The sequence below is a fragment of the Ranitomeya imitator genome, chromosome 4, assembly GCF_032444005.1.
Source record: "Ranitomeya imitator isolate aRanImi1 chromosome 4, aRanImi1.pri, whole genome shotgun sequence".
Lineage (NCBI taxonomy): Eukaryota > Metazoa > Chordata > Amphibia > Anura > Dendrobatidae > Ranitomeya > Ranitomeya imitator.
The window spans coordinates 352,466,834-352,488,167 of NC_091285.1; the positions used below are offsets into that span (position 1 = coordinate 352,466,834).

Below are 21,334 nucleotides of genomic sequence, written 5' to 3' on the forward strand. Positions count from 1 at the left end.
GGGTAATAAAGAAGTGCAAGCGAGCAAGTTTCTTCTGAAATGGAGGCAGTTTCTTGTGAATTGTTGATCTTTAGTGGAAAAAAGGAATATGGTTGGGCCCTTCACATCTACAGCTTCGTATATACTAGAGGATCTCAAAAACAATCTGGGGTTACCATGACTGAATTAAAGTAAGGGAGGATATCTCCAGAACAAAGTTTATAATTCAATTACAGCATGACAGTTTTCTTCATGATGGCGTTTAATAAAGATCAGTTTCAGCTAGTTCACACACAATTTGTGGATGATAATTTACAGTCTTTAATTTTAATTTTTGTTTTCTATACCATGGTAACTTAATTGACAAAAATTTGTATTGTATGCCTTGTCTGTATACAGGCATCTAATTTTCTCTTACAGTCTGGTTTGTTATTGTATTTTTTGAAAATTTCAATAAAAATGAAGCTCTAAAAAAGAAAAAAAAAAAAAAAAAAAAGGTTTTAGAGGTCTTCCTGGAATGGCTTGGCTTTTTTAGAATAACCTCATAATCAACAGACTTCCAAAAATGGATTTTATTATTATTACTATTATTTATTATTATAGCGCCATTTATTCCACGGCGCTTTACATGTGAGGAGGAGTATACATAATAAAAACAAGTACAATAATCTTGAACAATACAAGTCACAACTGGTACAGGAGGAGAGAGGACCCTGCCTGCGAAGGCTCACAATCTACAAGGGATGGGTGAGTATACAGTAGATGAGGATAGAGCTGGTCGTGCAGTGGTTTGATCGATCGGTGATTACTGCAGGCTGTAGGCTTACAGGAAGAGGTAGGTCTTCAGGTTCTTTTTGAAGGTTTCAATGGTAGGTGAGAGTCTGATATGTTGTGGTAGAGAGTTCCAGAGTAGGGGTGATGCGCGAGAGAAATCTTGTATGCGATTGTGGGAAGAGGAGGTAAGAAGGGAGTAGAGAAGGAGATCTTGTGAGGATCAGAGGTTGCGTGCAGGAAAGTACCGGGAGACGAGGTCACAGATGTATGGAGGAGACAGGTTGTGGATGGCTTTGTATGTCATGGTTAGGCTTTTGTACTGGAGTCTCTGGGTAATGGGGAGCCAGTAAAGAAATTGACAGAGGGGAGAGGCCGGGGAATAGCAGGGGGACAGGTGAATTTATCGGGCAGCTGAGTTTAGAATACATTGGAGGGGTGCGAGAGTATTTGAGGGGAGGCCACAGAGCAGGAGGTTACAGTAGTCGAGGCGCGAGATGATGAGGGCATGGACTAGGGTTTTTGCAGATTCTTGGTTTAGGAATGTACGGATCCATGAAATATTTTTGAGTTGAAGGCGGCAGAAAGTGGAAAGGGCTTGGATATGCGGTTTGAAGGAGAGATCAGTGTCAAGGATTACCTCGAGACCGCGAGCTTGTGGGACTGGGGAGAGTAGGCAGCCGTTTACTGTAATGGATAGGTTCCTTGGGGGAGTCGCGTGAGATGGGGGAAAGACAATGAATTCTGTTTTGTCCATGTTAAATTTTTAGAAATCTAGAGGAGAAGAAGGATGAAATGGCGGATAGACATTGAGGGATTCTGATTAGTAGGGTGGTGATATCTGGTCCAGAGATGTAGATATGTGCGTCATCCGCATAGAGATGATACTGAAAACGATGAGATTCTATGAGCTGTCCCAGGCTAAAAGTGTAAATGGAGAAGAGCAGGGGCTCTAGAACTGAACCTTGCGGGACTCAGACAGATAGGGGGCGAGATAAGGAGGTGGTGGTTGAGTGGGAGACGCTGAATGTTCGGTCAGTTAGGTATGACGAGATCCAGGATAGGGCAAAGTCTGTGATGCCAAGGGATGAGAGGGTCTGTAGTAATAGGGAATGGTCCACTGTGTCAAAGGCAGAGGACAGGTCCAGGAGGAGGAGCATAGAGTAGTGTTGCTTGCTCTTGGCAGTTAATAGGTCATTGGTGACCTTAGTTAGGGCAGGTTAGGTTTCTGCGCAGAAAAAACGCTGCAGATCCGCAGTAAATCCACAACGTGTGCACATAGCCTGAAACCGAGTTACCGGCAAGTCTAATTCTATTTTCTCTAATCCCCCCATGATAGAATCACAGGAGAAATACCAAACAATAACAATAGGGAGGGAGAATTGCCTGCAGGACTTTCCTACCAAAGGCTAAATCTTTTATAGACATTAAATCTAATCTATAATGCTTAGTAAGGGTATGGGCCAAAGACCAAGAGGAGGCTCTGCAGATCTGCTCGATGGATGCACTAACCCTTTCGGCCCTTGAGACGGAAAAATCTCTTGCAGAATGAGCTTTCAACGATGAGGAGACTGATATTGGCTTCTAGAAGTCTCTATTATCGCCATCTTGATCCAAATTGCCAAAGAACTTGTTAAAGCTTTTTTCCCCTTATTTTGTCCTTAGTAGTGATGAGCGAGTGTACTCGTTGCTCGGGTTTTCCAGAGCACGCTCGGGTGACCTCCAAGTATTTGTTAGTGTTCGGAGATTAAGTTTTCATCGCGGCAGCTGAATGATTTACAGCTACTAGACAGCTTGATTACATGTGAGGATTCCCTAGCAACCAGGCAACCCCCACATGTACTCAGCCTGGCTAATAGCTGTAAATCATTCAGCTGAGGCGATGAAAACTTAATCTCCGAACACTAACAAATACTCGGAGGTCACCCGAGCAACGAGTACACTTAGTCATCACTAGTCCTTAGTATTGGACAAAAAGGTTCTGATTCTTCCTCCAAGCTTCTGTTTGCTCCATATAGTAGATAATGGTTTTCCAGACGTTGAATGAATGAATGAATGAATGAATGAATGAAATTCCATTTCTCTGCTGCCAGTTGGTTTTTGGCAAAAGGAAGGGAGGATTTCCTGGGACATATGGAAATCCACTGCCACCTTGGGCATAAAAAGATGGGTCTAGGCGGGGTACTACCCTACCCTGTCTTCCAGGACTCTCAGATGGGGTTCCCCAACAGAAAAGGCCTGGATGTCCCAGACTCTCCTTGCAGTTGTTATGGATACAAAGAAAGCCACTTTCCAGGTTAATCTGGCCATCTGAATTTGATTTATTGGCTCGAAAGGCAGCATAGCCAGACCTTTGATTACCACATTCAAGTCCCAAGATGGAATTACATTTGATTTCCTTGAGTGTAATCTAGAGGCTGTGGTCATGAATCTGTTTATCCATAAGTGATCTGCCAAATTTTGGTCGAAAAAGGAATTTAAGGCAGACACCTGGACCTTAAAGGCACAAGGTTTTAACCCTTTTGACAGATCCTCTGGTAACAAATCCAATATCCTAAGTCTGGACAAAATGGATCTAGCGGAGTAGACCCACATTATATTTTCTGCTTTTTTTGCAGGGTTATTTATGAAGTTTAAAGATTAAGTGACGACACCAGAAGTCAATAGAATAGCTATGGGCAAATCAACAATGAAGTCATTGGACAAAGGTCTTAAAATCGAAGAATAATTCACTGGTGAAGACACGGCTCGTATATAGTCTATTTTTTCTGTAGCAAAATATTGATGCGAAACCTGGACGATAAAGAAACAAGACAGAAGAAGAATCAATGCCTTCAAAATGTGGTGCTATCAATACCATGGATGGCAAGAAGAACAAATAAATAAATGCTGGAACAAATCAAGCCAGACATGTCACTTGAAGCAAGGATCCCCAAGCTATGCCTTGCCTACTTTGCTCTCTTTGTATGATATGTCCAATCACTGGAGAAAGACATCATAGTTGTAAGAATTAGAGGGAACAAGGCGCAGAGAAAGACCAGCAAACGGATGGCTCGATACAATCAAGATAATAGTGGAGAAGACCTAGTGGATCTATCTTTGTTTACAGAAGATCTATCTTCCTACAGAGCATTCATCCATCAAGTCGCCATGGCTTGAGTTCGAGCTGAAAGCAGTTAATAATAATATAATATGTAAGGTGGTGTCAGAGAAGCCTCAAGCTTTCAGAATTGAGGCTTCAGAAGCCAGGCTGCCAAGCACAGACTCTGGGGGGCTGGATGATATATCGGTCTTGATGTAGAATGTTATGGTTCGGAGGAAGGATTAGAGGATCCTCCACCTTCAGGATGTTCAATGCCCCAAACCAACTTCTTTTTGGCCATGTAGAGGTGCTATAAGAATGGCTTTGACTTTCTCTTTTCTGATTCTTTGCAACGTCCTTGATAACAAGGGAATTGGAGGAAGCGCTTACTCCAACCTGAACCTTCAAGAGTGGGCGAATGCATCTACCTTTGTCACAGTATCGTTCAGATTCAGGAAGAAGGACCCACTTTGGAGTTTTGATGAGTCGCCAAAAGGTCTATTTCTGGATACCCAATTTGTTGGTCAGCATTTGCAAAGTTTCTGTATTCATTCTCCCGTATCTAAATCTGTTCTGTTTAGGAAGTCTGCTTAAATATTTTTGGAAACATTTAGATGAAGGGCCGACAAGGACAGGAGCTGTTGTTCTGCCCAACAAAAGAGTCTGGCTGAGACTTCCTGCAGGTTCCCAAATTTTGTAATCCCCTGATGTTGTGAGTGAGACTGTGTGATCATATTGTCTGAATAAAACCTGACATGAGTTCCCTGCAGTAAGGATTTTGCCGATATTGGGGTTCGTTCTACAGCTCTTATCTGAAGTTTGAAGATTGCCAGTCTATGTCTTTCGGCTAGACACCTTGGAAAGCAACCTGAGAAATAACAGCTCCCCAACTCTTCTTGCATTTGTTATTGATAATAGGAGATGTTGAGGTTAGGATGTTACTTTTGCCAGATTTTCCTGGCTGAGCCACTATCCCAGTGACACCTTTACCTGGGGAGGTTGGTGGATCCTTCTGCAGAGTAAACCTGCAGATCTGTCCCAAAGTGAAAGGATGAAGCATGATCCCAAGAAATTGCCTGAATGCTTTAGGCCATGGAGCCCAGGACTGACACTGCATATTATTATTATTATAACGCCATTTATTCCATGACAATTTACATGTGAAAAGGGGTATAAATATTAAAAAAACAAGTACAATAATCTTAAACAAAAAAAGTCACAATGGGTACAGGAGGAGAGAGGACCCTTCCGGCAAGGGCGTACAATCAACAAGGGATGGGTGAAGATACAGTAGGTGATTGTAGAGCAGGTCATGCATTGGTTTGGTGGTTACTGCAGGTTGTAGGCCTTTCGGACAAGGTAGGTTTTCAGGCTCTCCTTTTGAAGGTTTTCATGGTAGGTGAGAGTCTGATATGTTGTGGTACAGAGTTCCAGAGTTAAGGTACCGTCACACTCCGCAACTTTCCAACGATCATGACCTGGCCGTGATCGTTGGAAAGTCCTTGTGTGGCCGCTGGAGAGCTGTCACACAGACAGCTCTCCAGCAACCAACGATGCCGAAGTCCCCGGGTAACCAGGGTAAACAACGGGTTACTAAGCGCAGACCCTGGTTACCATTGTAAATGTTAAAAAAAAACAAAAAAAAAAACACATACATTCCGGTGCCTGTCACGTCCCCAGCGTCAGCTTCCCTGCACTCCTCCTGCATCCTATGTAAGCGCCGGCCGTAAAGCAGAGCGGTGACGTCACCGCTGTGCTCTGCTTTACGGCCGGCGCTGACACAGGATGCAGGAGGAGTGAAGGGAAGCGGACGCCGGGGACGTGACAGGCACCGGAATGTGAGTATGTGGTTTTTTTTTTTTTTTTACATTTACAATGGTAACCAGGGTAAACATCGGGTTACTAAGCGCGGCCCTGCGCGTAGTAACCCAATATTTACCCTGCTTACCAGTGAACACATCGCTGGATCGGCGTCACACACACTGATTCAGCGATGTCAGCAGGTGATCCAGCGACGAAATAAAGTTCTGGCCTTCTAGCTCCGACCAGCGATGTCACAGCAGGATCCAGATCGCTGCTGCGTGTCAAACACAACGATATCGCTATCCAGGACGCTGCAACGTCACGGATCGCTGTCGTTATCGTTGTAATGTTGTTCAGTGTGAAGGTACCTTAAGGGAGATGCATGTGAGAAATGTTGTATGCAAATGTGAGGAGATAAGGGAGTAGAGAAGATCTTGTGAACATTGGAGGTTGTAGGCAGGTAAGTACTGGGAGGCAAGGTCACAGATGTATCGAAGTGACAGGTTGTGGATTGTTTTGTATGCTATGGCTAGGGTTTTGAACTGTAGTCTCTGGGTAATGGGGAGCCAATGAAGGGATTGAAAAAGGGGAGAGGCCAGGGAATATAAGGGTGTATAGATGGATTAGTCAGGCAGCAGAGTTTAGAATTGATTCGAGGGGTGCGAGAGTGTTAGAAGGGAGGCCACAAAGTACGAGTTTGCAGTAGTTAAGGCGGGAGATGAGTGCATACACTAGGGGTTTTGCAGATACAGGCTGAAGAGCTATAGGAGGACACCGCCTACCATCAGCATTGTCACACGGCACAAGAGAATGATGTGGTCCCATAGCAGAAGGCACTGAAGCAGCATACGTGTGAGTGAGGAAGGCAGTGCGATCAATCCCAGGCTGCCCAGGTATCAGTAGGTACTAAACAGAGTGACTGTTTGTCGGCCATAGCACCCCAGGAAACGTCTTTGTGCACCTAGAGACAGAAGAAACTCTGAGGATGGAAAGAGGCTATTTAAATCTCTGTTTCCTGTTCCTAATTAAGATGGGAAAGTAACCTCCTGTGGTGCGGTTGTGGAGAGGATTAAAGAAAAACGCAACTCTGGCATTTTGAACTCTTTCTCTTTATGCAGTTTACCAATCTGATTAATTTAATTTCTATTTTGACAGATCGTACATTTCCGATTACAGTGATACCAAATGTGTAATTTTTATTTTTCACATAGCAAAAAGGGGGATGATTTGTACTTTTTTCATATTTTTAAAACTTTTTTTTTCTTTTTACATTTCCCTGAATTTAACAGTCCCCTTAGTTGACAAAGCTGCAATCGTCCAATCACCTGTGCTATACATAGCAGAAATCATGCCACAGGCCGGCTCTCACAGGACGATAGTAATGACAGATAAGGGGGATCTTCAGCAGACCCCCGGCGGTCATGGCAACCCAACAGTGAGCCGTGTAACAGGCGTGCCAATGGGCAGGATGGATGACACGCTCCTGGCGGGAGCGTATTAAATCCCGCTCTCAGTGATTGACAGCGAGATTCAACTGGTTAACAGCCGCAGGTGGAGCAAATTAAATCAGTCTTCATGTGAGGCGGTGGGGCAAGAAGTGGGTTCAGTGTGGGAGCCCACAAAGGCAGGGACATGACCTCTGATGTAAATATAAGTGATAATTTGTTGAAAAGCCTCCTGTTTAACCTATACCATAAACACCATCATATATGTATGTACACACACACACAAATACATATTACTTACTACACAGAACCTGCATAAGTTCACATCAAATTCCAAACACACAACTAATGTTCAAAGGACAGACGTAAAAATAGCAGTGGAAACATTGAGTGACTATTTCTAGAACCCATTTGTAGCCAGAGACTCCAGTGCGCGGAACATGAGCTGTCTCTGTATCCTAAAATAAAATCTTAAAAATCAATTGTCTGCTAGGGCACATTTATGAGCTATGACTTTCATTTGTTATGGCTGACAGTAAACTGCTAAACTGACCACAACGTGCCATGAAAGTACTAGTTTGGGTTTATTTTTGAAAACTACAATAAAAGATAAGAAATCATAAGTGCAATTTTATTCCACAGGTTACAGCCACTTAGATCTTATTCTGTAGCTTTTTAAACATGCCTACCTGGAGAATCGCTGATGCTCACGCATACTAATCACTGCAAGCCTAGGGTCACCAAAGGTCTAACAAATCCAGATTCCTCTGGAGAATCCCTGCTGCAAGCGATCAGAATCAAAATAAGGGTATCCAAGAATAAATGGCATTAACATGCACAAATATATTCACAGTTCTTCCGAAATTCAATATTAGAGAGAATTATTAACCTTTTGAGCAATTCTATTTCATTACGAACCTCCATCCATCTCTGGGTAGGTAACTAAAAGCACCATCCACAACGGCTGCAAAGAACTGTCCGCCTGTGATGAAGAGGGTGTTAATGGTGACCAATCTTCCTCTCAAATGCGGTGGGGCGGTTTCTGCAATGTATACTGGGACGGTCATAGATGCAATACCTGGATGAACAAAAACAGACATAGGATAAATCATAAAAACCTTCATATCTCTTTCATGAAATCTATCAAAGTAGTTAAGAAAATGTTAAAGAATTTTATAAATAGACATTGAAGGGATATCTTCACCTTGGACATTTGTGGTCACCATGTACAGCTGGAAAATGATTTGATAGGTAGGCGCACATGCGAATGGTTCTTTTCATTCACTTCTATGGATGTTATGTTAAAACAGCCGGGCACAGTTGCTCCACTTTTTCCATAACTCTTATAGTAGTGAATGAAATGACCAGTGCACTTGTACCTCCACAACTTTGTTCATTTTACACCTGCATATGGCACCTCCTCTCACTAAGCGGATAAGGCAGTTATCACAGACGAAGGCGTTCGTACATGGGACCCTAATCAGAAATTGGTGACACATTCAGTGGATATGCCATAGATGTCAAAAGTAGAAATATATCTCTAATTAAAACATAGTGGATTTAAAACATTGACACACCCCTGTTAAAATGCTTATTTATGTCATTTAAAAAAAAAATACCAAAAAGAATAAATTTCAGAACTTTTTCCACCTTTAACATCACCCATAATCTATACAATTCAATTGAGAAACAAACATCATTTTAAGGGGGAAAATAAAAATAAAATACTGTGGTTGCAAAAATGTGAACAACCTCTTATAATTGGCAAAGACTGCCAATTCTAGCTGTGCCATCCTGATTGACTGCTAACCAAAAACACTGAATGCTCTCAAATTCAAAGGGTACTTCAACAAAGAATTAGTTTGCGCATATTTATGCAACCACATTAGTTTAGTTCATGAATATTCTTTTTCCAAAAAGCAAAAAAGATTTCAGTTTATTTTTCAATAACAATGTAGAATGGAGGTGTGTTGGCACCAGTTACTAGACTCTTGAGTTCGTATCTTTATAGCATCAGACTGCGTCAACTTCGGACAGGATAAATTATGGTGGTGCATGTGCAGAGATTAGAAATACATAGATTGTGCAGTAAATGAGAAGAGCAGAACTCACCAAATCCTTGCAGCTTTAAAAAGTCGTTTATTCCATTTCGTGTGGATGATATTCGGTGCTGTGCAAGTGGGCTTGCAATGGACCTGAACAAGCGCCAGATAGACACAAAACGGCTGTTGTCCATGTTTTCCCCCGCATAACTTCCCAACACACCTGCACACAGCCGAATATCGTCCACATGAAATTAATGGAATAGAGGACTTTTTAAAGATGCAAAAGTTTGGCGAGTGCATCTTTTCTCATTTACTCCGCATTCTCAGTCTATTTTTCAATTGCATTGTACACATTATAGGCAACAATAAAGGTGAAAAAAGTTCCGAAACGATTCTTGGCATGATTCTTGACATTTTAACTGGGGTTTATGGACTTCTAATATCCACTATATATGACAATTCAATCATCCTGCTGGGTAAAAAAATTTGCACTAAGAAAATTTCAAAATGTAGTTTTCTATGGGGGTGATTGGTCACTATAGGTAGGTGATCTATCACTCGTGCTATTACCCTTTCCGTAACATTTTGGCTTGGTTTTAATGCTACCTTCTGTATGACAAAACAATAATACGGCGACAACCATGGCACACGCTGCAAACACGTTTCCTACAGCGGTGTTCCAGGTGCTCCGAACGTCTGTGGAGAAAATCTAATCTACCTGAAGATTTCATCCATTATAAGTTCATGCTAAAAACATACAACTCTGCCCTTCACCTCTCCAAACAAACCTATTTCAACACCCTCATCACCTCACTGTCCAATAACCCTAAACGTCTCTTTGACACTTTCCAGTCCCTACTCAACCCAAGAGTGCAGGCCCCAACCACGGATCTCCGCGCTGACGATCTGGCCAATTACTTCAAAGAAAAAATTGACCACATTCGACAGGAAATCATCTCCCAATCTCTTCATACCATGCACTGTCCTCCCTCCCCCACTGCATCTAGTTCACGCTCTGACTTTGAACCAGTTACAGAAGAAGTAATCAGGCTCCTTGCATCTTCTCGCTCAACCACTTGCACCAGTGACCCCATTCCGTCACATCTCCTCCAGTCCCTTTCCCCGGCTGTCACCTCTCACCTAAAAAAAATTCAACCTTTCTCTCACTTCCGGTATTTTTCCTTCCTCATTTAAGCATGCCATCATACATCCATTACTTAAAAAACCATCCCTTGATCAAAACTGTGCCGCTAATTATAGACCTGTCTCTAATCTTCCTTTCATCTCTAAACTCCTCAAACGCCTGGTCCACTCCCGTCTTACCTGCTACCTCTCAGATAACTCTCTTCTCGACCCTCTTCAATCTGGTTTCCGCTCTTTCCACTCTACTGAAACTGCCCTCACTAAAGTCTCTAATGACCTATTAACAGCTAAATGTAAGGGTCACTACTCATTGCTAATTCTCTTGGATCTCTCCGCAGCATTCGACACTGTGGATCATCAGCTCCTCCTCACTATGCTCCGCTCCATCGGCCTCAAGGACACCGTTCTCTCCTGGTTCTCCTCCTATCTCTCTAACCGCTCCTTCACTTTATCTTTTGCTGGTTCCTCCTCCTCTCACCTTCCCCATACTGTTTGGGTTCCTCAAGGATCAGTCCTAGGCCCCCTCCTTTTCTCTTTGTATACTGCCCCTATTGGACAAACAATCAGTAGATTTGGTTTCCAGTACCATCTCTATGCTGATGACACCCAATTATACACTTCTTCTCCTGTTATCACGCCAACCTTTTTAGTAAACACCAGTGATTGTCTTACCGCTGTCTCCAACATCATGCCCTCCCTCTATCTGAAACTGAACCTGTCAAAAACTGAACTCCTCGTGTTTTCTCCCTCTATTAACCTACCTTTGCCTGACATTGCCATCTCCGTGTGTGGTTCCACCATTACTCCAAAGCAACATGCCCGCTGCTTTGGAGTCATACTTGATTCCAAGCTTTCGTTCACCCCCCACATCCGATCACTGGCTCGCTCTTCTTATCTACTCCTCAAAAACATTTCTAGAATTCACCCTTTTCTAACTTTCGACTCTGCAAAAACTCTTACTGTTTCACTTATTCATTCTCGTCTGGACTATTGTAACTCTCTACTAATTGGCCTCCCTCTTACCAAACTTTCCCCTCTCCAATCTGCCCTGAATGCTGCAGCCAGGATCATATTTCTCACCAACCATTACACCGATGCCTCTACCTTGTGCCAGTCATTACACTGGTTACCCATCCACTCAAGAATCCAGTACAAAACTACTACCCTCATCCACAAAGCACTCCATGGCTCAGCACCACCCTACAACTCCTCTCTGGTCTCAGTCTACCACCCTAACCGTGCCCTCCGCTCCGCTAATGACCTTAGGTTAGCATCGTCAATAATCAGAACCTCCCACTCCCGTCTCCAAGACTTTACACGTGCTGCGCCAATTCTTTGGACTACCTAGGTTAATACGATTAATCCCCAATCCCCACAGTTTTAAGCGTGCCCTAAAAACTCATTTGTTCAGATTGGCCTACCACCTCAACGCATTAACCTAACTATCCCTGTGTGGCCCATTAAAAAAACAAAACAAAAACATAATCAGGTTCCTCGCAACATGTTCTCATACACTTTATGCAGTTATTAGCCCTCTGTGTCTGTACTGTTACATATTTAGGCAGTTAACTGGTTCATGCAGCTTTACATGAACACCCGAGCCTTACACTATGGCTGGTCCGAATAACTAAAGCAATTGTTACAATCCACCTCTCGTGTCTCCCCTTTTCCTCATAGTTTGTAAGCTTGCGAGCAGGGCCCTCATTCCTCTTGGTATCTATTTTGAACTATGATTTCTGTTATGCTGTAATGTCTATTGTCTGTATAAGTCCCTTCTATAATTTGTAAAGCGCTGCGGAATATGTTGGCGCTATATAAATAAAATTATTATTATTATAATAATAATAATCTTTATTTATATAGCGCCAACATATTCCGCAGCGCTTTACAGTTTAACAGTATCAAACACAACAGACATAAGTAACAACGTTAACAATACAATAATTAAAGCGAAATAAAACGACCCTGCTCGTGAGAGCTTATAATCTACAAAGAGGTGGGGGATGAAAATTGGACCTAACACACAGATAAAAACAGTCCACTTTTTATTCGTGTGTTAAAAAAAACCCAGACAACTGAATAATACGTAAGAGATCATACCTAGAGATCCACACCTACCATAACCTTCAATTATTATTTTCGATCACTTACATGCAACGCCAGTTCTGGTATGGCAACTTGGAGATCAAATGTAAAACCAGAGTGACTTAACTAGTTTTAATTAAGTGATTGGTCTTTACATTTCAAGATGAATAAGCACAGATATTAATGAAAAAAAGAGCGAAAAATCTTGCAGCTGTATAAGCTATGATCAATGTTTCGATAGATAGCAGGCCAAGTATTCTATGTAATGAACCGATGAATCAATTCGCCTCATGAGTTCTAAACCCTGTCTGCTAATTTAACTCCAAGAATTGATTATATGTCTTACTGTGACAAGTTTTTTTGAAGTATGTACGTCGGAGTTAAAAACAGCTAGTTCATCAATGGAAAATATTGACTCAGGTAACGAGTTTTGTCTGGGTACGCAAAAATACGTAGTAAGAGTAGTAGGCTGGTTCAGACAAACCCAAAATGCTTACATTTTATCTGTATAATTACGTAAGACCACAATTCAAACTTTGATTATCAATTATAATGCACCTATATTACAACAGTGTAAATCTGGCACTAAGACCAAGATACCGTAAAAATCACATAATTAATTTTATAGGAGGATTGTTATGGTTATTTTTAGTTTTTAAACAAAATTACAATCGTTTAAACACAACATCTATAGGCTAAGTGTTCTGTGTAATGCAGCCTTCCGCAAATCATTTTAGAATTGCATAATAATGTAATGATATAAATGACACAATATATAAATATATTCTATACTCATAGGGAACCTGTCAGCTGATACAAATCTAACGAAAAAAATGCCGAAACGTGCGTAGCTCAGGCGACAAAAGCCAATAGCTCCTGTCTGGACAGACAAATAGATCAGGGAACGGATTCAACTGAATGTATTGGCTACGAAACCTATGAATTCTACTGAATCCGTACTTCGCTCTGCATGTATGCCCAGACAGGAGCTATTCATACCTATCCTCTGAGCTGCGCACCTATTGGGTGGGGGGTGATGAATAGGAGGCTGTCTCAGGGATTGTACCCTAGCCGATCTGTAATTAGAAGGATGGTAAAATAGAAATAAAATGTTACAACATATTAGTTACTCTCTGACTCATTACTAACATATGACTTACGTTATGTCATACTAGATGGTGGCCCGATTCTAACGCATCGGGTATTCTAGAATATGCATGTCCACGTAGTATATTGCACAGCCCACGTAGTATATTGCACAGACCACGTAGTATATTGCCCAGCCACCGTAGTATATTGCCCAGTCACATAGTATATTGCCCAGTCACATAGTATATTGCCCAGCCACGAAGTATATTGCCCAGCCACGAAGTATATTGCCCAGCCACGAAGTATATTGCCCAGCCACGTAGTATATTGCCCAGCCACATAGTATATTGCCCAGCCACGTAGTATATTGCCCAGCCACGTAGTATATTGCCCAGCCACGTAGTATATTGGCCAGTCATGTAGTATATTGCCCAGCTACGTAGTATATTGCCCAGCCACGTATGTCACAGGTTAAAAAATAAAAAATAAACATATACTCACCTTCCGAGGGAGCTCTTGTAGTCATGTTGCCTGTGTGCGGTGCACTCGGCAGCTTCCAGTCCTAGGGTTGGTAGCGCAGGAACCGTGATTACGTTGCGGTCACATGACCGTGACGTCATAGCAGGTCCTTCTCGCACAGGCACTGTGATGAGGTCGCGGTCACATGACCGTGATGTCATGGCAGATCCTTGTCGCATACCATCCTTGCCACCGGAACCTGCCGCTTGCATGGAGCGGTTACCGGAGCGTCGCAAGGAGCGGGGAAGGCGGCGGAAGGTGAGGATATAATGATTTTTTATTTTTTTTATTATTTTTAACATTAGATCCTCTTACTATTGACGCTGCATAGGCAGCATCAATAGTAAAAACTTGGTCACACAGGGTTAAAAGCGGCGGTAACGGAGTTACCTGCGGCATAACGTGGTCCATTACCGCTGGCATTAACCCTGTGTGAGCGGTGACTGAGGGGAGTATGGAGCGGGCGCCGGGCACTGACTGCAGGGGAATAGGGAGGGACTAATCGGACTGTGGCCGTCGCTGATTGGTCGCGGAAGCCATGACAGGCAGCTGGCGAGACCAATCAGTGACTTGGATTCCATGACAGAGGCCGCAACCAATGAATATTCGTGACAGAAGGACAGACAGAAAAACGGAAGTGACCCTTAGACAATTATATAGTAGATGTCGGCTACTTGACTTTGATGCGTGCTCAGAAGCTGGATCCGCAACTCTACCAGCAAACGATGGCTGAGTTATTCAGTCATCATCGGTCTCTAACAGCCGCATGTGGATTCAAGCTCAGTCCGCAGCTTCAAATGCTGCCGTGAATCTCTGACAGCGGCATTTACAGTGCGCAGTCAGGTTGGGGCGCTGTTCTAACTGCCCATAAGCACTCCCTTAAACGCGATCGTGGGACGCCTGTAGATTCCTGTGACAGCCAGGGGTCTGCTGAAGATCCACATGCCGGTAATTAAGATACTCCTGTGAAGACCAGGAATTTTGCTATATACAGCAATAGTACAAAAGAACTAACAAATAAAAATGTTTAAAAAAAAATTTAAATTGTGCAAATTTCCCTCCATTAAAAAGTAAACTCAATAAAACACTTTTGGTATTGTGGTGTTCGTAGAAATCCAATCTATTAAAATATAAAAGAAGTTACTCCACTCGGTAAATTGCATAACCAGAACCTTGATGAATTTTGATATATCAGGTGTCTATTTGGCTCCAATATTTGAACTTTTATCTCTATGTTACTGCACTGTGGTGTGAGCTATGCTTCTTCTGATGAAGTCTGTAGTACTTTGAAATGCGTTGGCTAAGAAAAAAAGCATGTACTTTCGGTCTGGATTTGGATCTATTATATGGAATACCAGCAGAACAGATTATCTGCAAATCCCCTGTGTTTTCCCAGTCTGATGACCTACTGGACGTGCAGCACCTGGACATATAAGTGATTGAAATGTTGTGTATACATAACTAAATCAAGTCAACATAACCTTTATCTCCCTTGGATAAAACCCTATGCCAATGTCTTCCCCCTCTCAGTTTTATTGTTTCTATGAAAAAAAGCTGATAGACTGGTTTGTAATGAATGTGACACAGCTAAGCTCAGTGGGGCTGCCACTTTCCCTTCTATCGGGATCTTATCTGAAAAGTATTAAGGTACCGTCACACTAAGCGACGCTGCAGCGATACCGACAACGATCCGGATCGCTGCAGCGTCGCTGTTTGGTCGCTGGAGAGCTGTCACACAGACAGCTCTCCAGCGACCAACGATCCCGAGGTCCCCGGTAACCAGGATAAACATCGGGTAACTAAGCGCAGGGCCGCGCTTAGTAACCCGATGTTTACCCTGGTTACCATCGTTAAAGTAAAAAAAAACAAACGCTACATACTTACCTACCGCTGTCTGTCCCCGGCGCTGTGCTTCTCTGCTCTGGCTGTGAGCGCCGGGCAGCCGGAAAGCAGAGCGGTGACGTCACCGCTCTGCTTTCCGGCCGCTGTGCTCACAGCCAGAGCAGTGAAGCACAGTCATTCTCGTTTATATGATTGGGTAATGATACACAGGGGGCAAGGTACATTCCACTAGGTAAAAATATCTAATAAGGCCAAGTGGGTGTTTACGAACATTAACTCATCAGGTGTAATTAAGCAAAAATAAAAAATAAAAAAAGTTTAGCTCCGCTCTGTATATTCAGTTCAGCATAAAAATAAAAAAAATTGGTGAAAGGTCCTCTATAAATTTGTTACTTTGTTGATTTAGTCCAACCTTATCAGTAAGCAGACATGTAATCGCAGTGGCACTTGCTCGAAGTGTTCAAAATCTATAAGTGTTATTTATTAAAGAGATGTCAATTTCAGAGGACAAGCTGCACCAAAGATACTGATAAATCAATCAGTATTTTATGTAACTTTTTTGACAAATACTATCCAGGGAGCCAATGTATTTTAGCAACTGCCCCTAGGAGAATGAACAATGTTAGGCTCATGAAGGTCATGGTATTTATGTAGAACTAGCGATCAAAATTATATTGAGCATACAGGGGATGCAGCTGGGTTGTTCTTCACACAAATGACAATGACATCCAGTAAGGGACAATCTTGGTATTGCAATAATTTTTTTCCAAAAAGAAACCCCCAATAACATAAGAGCCATACAAAGGGATTATCACCACAGCTGAATAGTACATAAGAGCATAATAAAATCCACATTGTGTAGCTTTTGTGCCCTTCTCACCATTTTGAATAAATCATTAAAGTGGTTGCCTGGTCTAAATCCCCCCAGCGCACGCACTGGACCGGAAGGGTATGTACGAGTTATACATACTCCCACCCAGAGCAAGGCCATGCTCACTGGACGGCCACATAAGTCGTGGCACGGCCTCGCTCAATACAAGTGTAGATGGGCCCTGGCCAGGAGTATGCATAATGCATACATACCGAAGAATCAAGAAAATTAAGAATTTCCTGTCGGCTTAGAAACACCAGGGTTACTTACTGGTAACAGGTTTTTCCGGAACCCATGACGGCACACCTGAGAGAGGGGATCCGCCCAGCCAGGACAGGAAACCCTACTGAAAATAAAAGGGTGGTACCTCTCCCTCGCTTCAGTTGGTTTTCAGAGCATGAGAGGCCCCCCTGGTTAGTACACATGGCAATCCAACACCACATCATATTAACTAAAAAAGCACCCAAAACAATAGTGCACACCGAAAAGGTGATAAAGGGGGGGAATATACAGGTGCCGTCATGGGTTCCGGAAAAACCTGTTACCAGTAAGTAACCCTGGTGTTTTCCCTTCCCCCATGACGGCACACCTGAGAGACTTTTGTAGAATGAAACCTTAGGGAGGGACCACCGCTTGGAGTACCCTTCTACCAAAGGTTAGGTCAGCAGAGGAGGAAAGGTCTAGCCGGTAGTGCTTGAAAAAAGTTGAGGGTGAGGACCAGGTAGCAGCCTTGCAAATTTGATCAATTGATACCTCAGCCTTTTCCGCCCAGGAGGTAGCCATGGCTCTGGTAGAGTGAGCCTTGATGCCTTCAGGAACCGGAGTGCCACCCGCAGAGTAGGATAAACTAATGGCCTCCCTAATCCATCTAGCAATAGTACTTTTAGCTACCCCACACCCTCTTTTGCTACCCTGAAAGGCTATGAATAGGGTTTGGTCTTTCCTCCACTGACTAGTCATAGATATGTACTGTAACATAGATCTTCTCACATCTAGCATGTGGAACTTTTGTTCCCCTGGATTTTTGGGATTACTACAGAAAGATGGTAAGGTAATCTCTTGAGTCCTATGGAACTTTTGAACCACCTTTGGGAGATAAGCCGGGTCTGGTCTTAGAACGATCCTGTCATCAAAAACCTGAGTATAAGGAGGGGATATTGACAGGGCTTGCAAATCACTTACCCTACGTGCCGATGTTAGGGCTACTAGAAGAACTGTTTTAAGGGTAAGTAACTTAGGTGATAACTCCTGTAAGGGCTCGAAAGGGTGTTTAGTTAGAGCTTCTAAGACCAAATTTAGATCCCAAGGAGGGATTTTTGGGATAACGACCGGCCGAGATCTACTGCAAGATTTTATGAATCGTGAAACCCATCTATTTGAGGCAAGATTACAGTTATACAGGGCCCCCAAGGCTGAAACCTGAACTTTAAGGGTGCTGGTTGCTAACCCAAGATGTAATCCTGCTTGCAGAAATTCTAGGATAGGACCCACTGGAGCCACCTCCCCCAATGGTTCACCCAGGAAGTCAAGAAATTTTTTCCATGTCCTACCATAGATTCTAGAAGTTATGGGTTTTCTGCTTTTCAACAGGGTGGAGATTAAACCTGGTGAGAATCCATGGCGACTTAGTAACGCCCTCTCAAATTCCAGGCTGCCAGATGGAAGCCCTTCACCTGAGAGTGGGTTACTGGGCCCTGGGTTAGTAGGTCCGGAATTTCTGGCAAAATCCATGGATCTGTTATCGACATCTGTCTTAGAAGGGAGAACCATGGTCTCCTTGGCCAAAATGGAGCTATGAGGATAATCCTCGCCTGATCCTCTCTGATCTTCCGGATCACAGCTGGGATCATCACTATCGGGGGGAATGCGTAGGCCAGAGAAAACTTCCAAGGTATTAGTAGGGCATCTACTGCGAAGGGATGTTCTCTTGGATTCAAGGAGCAGAATTTTCTGACTTTTTTGTTGTGAGAATTGGCAAACAAGTCTATTTCTGGTGAGCCCCAGGCTTAGACTATTTGTTGAAATATCTGGGGGTTTAAGGACCATTCCCCCTGTCTTAAGCCTCTGCGACTCAGGAAGTCTGCTTGAGTGTTTTCTATGCCCCTGATGTGTAGTGCCGACAGAGATAACAGGTGTTGTTCCGCCAGTTGGAAGAGGAGTTTTGACGCATTCATGAGGCCTTTGGACCTCGTTCCCCCCTGATGATTGACATACGCCACCACTGCTCGATTGTCTGTTAGGATTCGAGTATGGCGACCCTGGAGTAAAGGGAGAAAATGTCTTAGGGCTTTCTCCACTGCCCATAGCTCTTTTTCGTTTGATCCATAGTTTTTTTCTCGTATGGACCAGGTACCTTGTACAGAGTGAGATCTCAGATGAGCTCCCCAACCTGTACCGCTTGCGTCGGTCGTGATGATGTCTATGACCGAATTTTTCCACCGGACCCCCTTTGTCAGGTGTTGTTCTACAGTCCACCAAGCTAGGGAATCCCTTACGCTCAGGGAGAGACATAGATTTCCTTCTAAATGCCCTCTTAACAGTCTTTGAGCTGAGAGAACTTCCCACTGTAGATGTCTTAGGTGGAATTGTGCCCATTCTACTGCCGGTATACACGATGTTAACGAGCCTAGAAGGGACATCGCTTTTCTGAGAGTCATTGCGGGTTGACGTATTGCTGTACTGGTCAGGTTTATTATCTTGTCCACTTTGTTTTGTGGAAGGAGGCAGAGCTGACGCTCAGAGTCCAGTATTAACCCCAGGAAGGACTGTATTTTTACTGGCAGTAGTCTGGATTTGGGGATGTTTATTATCCAACCCAGCTCCATTAGAGTTGATGTTACCACTGATATTTGATGAGTGCAGTGGGACTCTGACCTCCCTATTACCAGGAAATCGTCCAGATATGGGACAATTACTACATCCCGGGACCGGAGGTATGACATCACTTCCACCATCACTTTGGTGAAAACTCTGGGGGCTGTAGACAGGCCGAATGGAAGAGCTGTATATTGAAAATGCTTTACCTGATTTTGAATATAGAGAGCTACCCTCAAGTATTTCCGATATTCCTGATGTATTGGTATATGGTAGTAAGCATCCTTTAAGTCTATTACTGCCATGAAGCAGTGTTGGAAGAGAAGTTTTATGGTCGTGTTTATAGACTCCATCTTGAAAGTGTAGTTCTCTATGGATTGGTTGAGCTTCCTTAGATTTATAATAGTTCTCCAAGAACCATCCGGTTTTTGGATCAAGAAGAGGGGGGAGTAAAACCCCTCTCCTTCCTCCTGAACCGGGACTTCCTGAAGAACCTTTTTGTGGACAAGTCCCAAGATCTCGGTTTCTAGGGCAGATTGTTCCTGCTGAGACTTCCGTCGGGGAGTTATTATGAAGTTTCGTCTGGGAGGACAGACGAATTTTATTTTTAGGCCGTCTCTGATGATGTTCGTGACCCAGATACTGGGGGAGATATTTACCCAGGCCGGAAAGAAGAGGGAGAGTCTTCCTCCCACTTCTGGCATAATGTCATTGGGGGGATTTTTTTGCCGATGTGGAGGGGCCTTTAAACATATAGCCCGATCCTCTTTTATCTCTAAAATCCAAATTTTTCCTCTCCCCTGGGGGGCGACCTCTATTATATCTTCTCCTCCGAAAAAAAGGTTTTTTAGGATCTTTAGGGATGTTGGGAAAACCTTTCTTCTTATCTCCTGCATGTTCCAGGATGTCTTCAAGTTTTTTCCCGAAGAGAAGTTGGCCGTCACATGGAATAGAACACAGTTTGTGTTTAGATGGCAAATCCCCCGGGCAACCTTTGAGCCAGAGGGCTCTTCTTGCCGCGTTGGACAAACCCGCGGCTCTAGCTGTTAGTCTTGCGGAATCCGCAGAAGAGTCTGCCAAAAAAGCTGCTGCTCCTTGTAGCAAAGAAATATTTGCAAGGATGTCAGTTCTGGGTACTTTGTTTTTCAGCTGATCTTCTACCTGATGTAGCCAGACCATTAGGGCACGGGCCGTACATGTTCCCGCAATCGCCGGCTTAAGGCCCCCCGCTGAGGCTTCCCAGATGTGTCTCAGGAAACTATCTGCTTTCTTATCAAGCGGGTCTTTGAGAACACCAGAGTCCTCTAACGGAAGGGATGATCTTTTTAAACATTTGGCTACTGCCCCGTCAATCTTAGGGATTTTTTCCCAGGACTCAGAGTCTTTATCCTCAAAAGGATATCTCCTTTTGGATGAAGAGGGCAAGGAACCCATTTTTTCGGGCTTTTTCCACTCTTTGTCAATTAATGCTTTTATTTTTGCATTAACCGGAAACGTGCGTTTCCTTTTCTCTTCTAGGCCACCAAACATGACATCTTCTAGTGACCTAGGTGTCTTCTCCTCTTTAAGCCCCATTGCAGATCTAACTGCTTTGACCAGTTTATCTACGTCCTCAGTTGGGAAACATGGACGACCTCCTGAATCACTGTCCGAGGAGGAATCTGAAGACTGGACAGAGGCCGAGGAGGTAGAGGGAGACCGGGATGTTTTATGACTCCCCTGTCTCTGAGAGGCATCTGAGTCTGTGGACGCCTTACGGCTTCTCCTTCTTGGTTCGCTAAGGGCCAATTTTAAGGAGTCTTATTTCAGCCTGTATTATGGCTTTTAGGCTAGTGGCAAAATTAGG

General features: G+C 43.4%; 1 protein-coding gene across 1 annotated transcript in view; it reads right to left on the reverse strand.

Moving 5' to 3' along the window:
* SLC2A13 (solute carrier family 2 member 13) overlaps positions 1–21,334 on the reverse strand; it is a 312,281-nt gene that overhangs the window by 222,919 nt on the left and 68,028 nt on the right. The window contains exon 2 of the mRNA XM_069765010.1: positions 7,999–8,158. Coding sequence (XP_069621111.1) covers positions 7,999–8,158 — 160 coding nt within the window. The remainder of the gene's footprint in view (positions 1–7,998; positions 8,159–21,334) is intronic.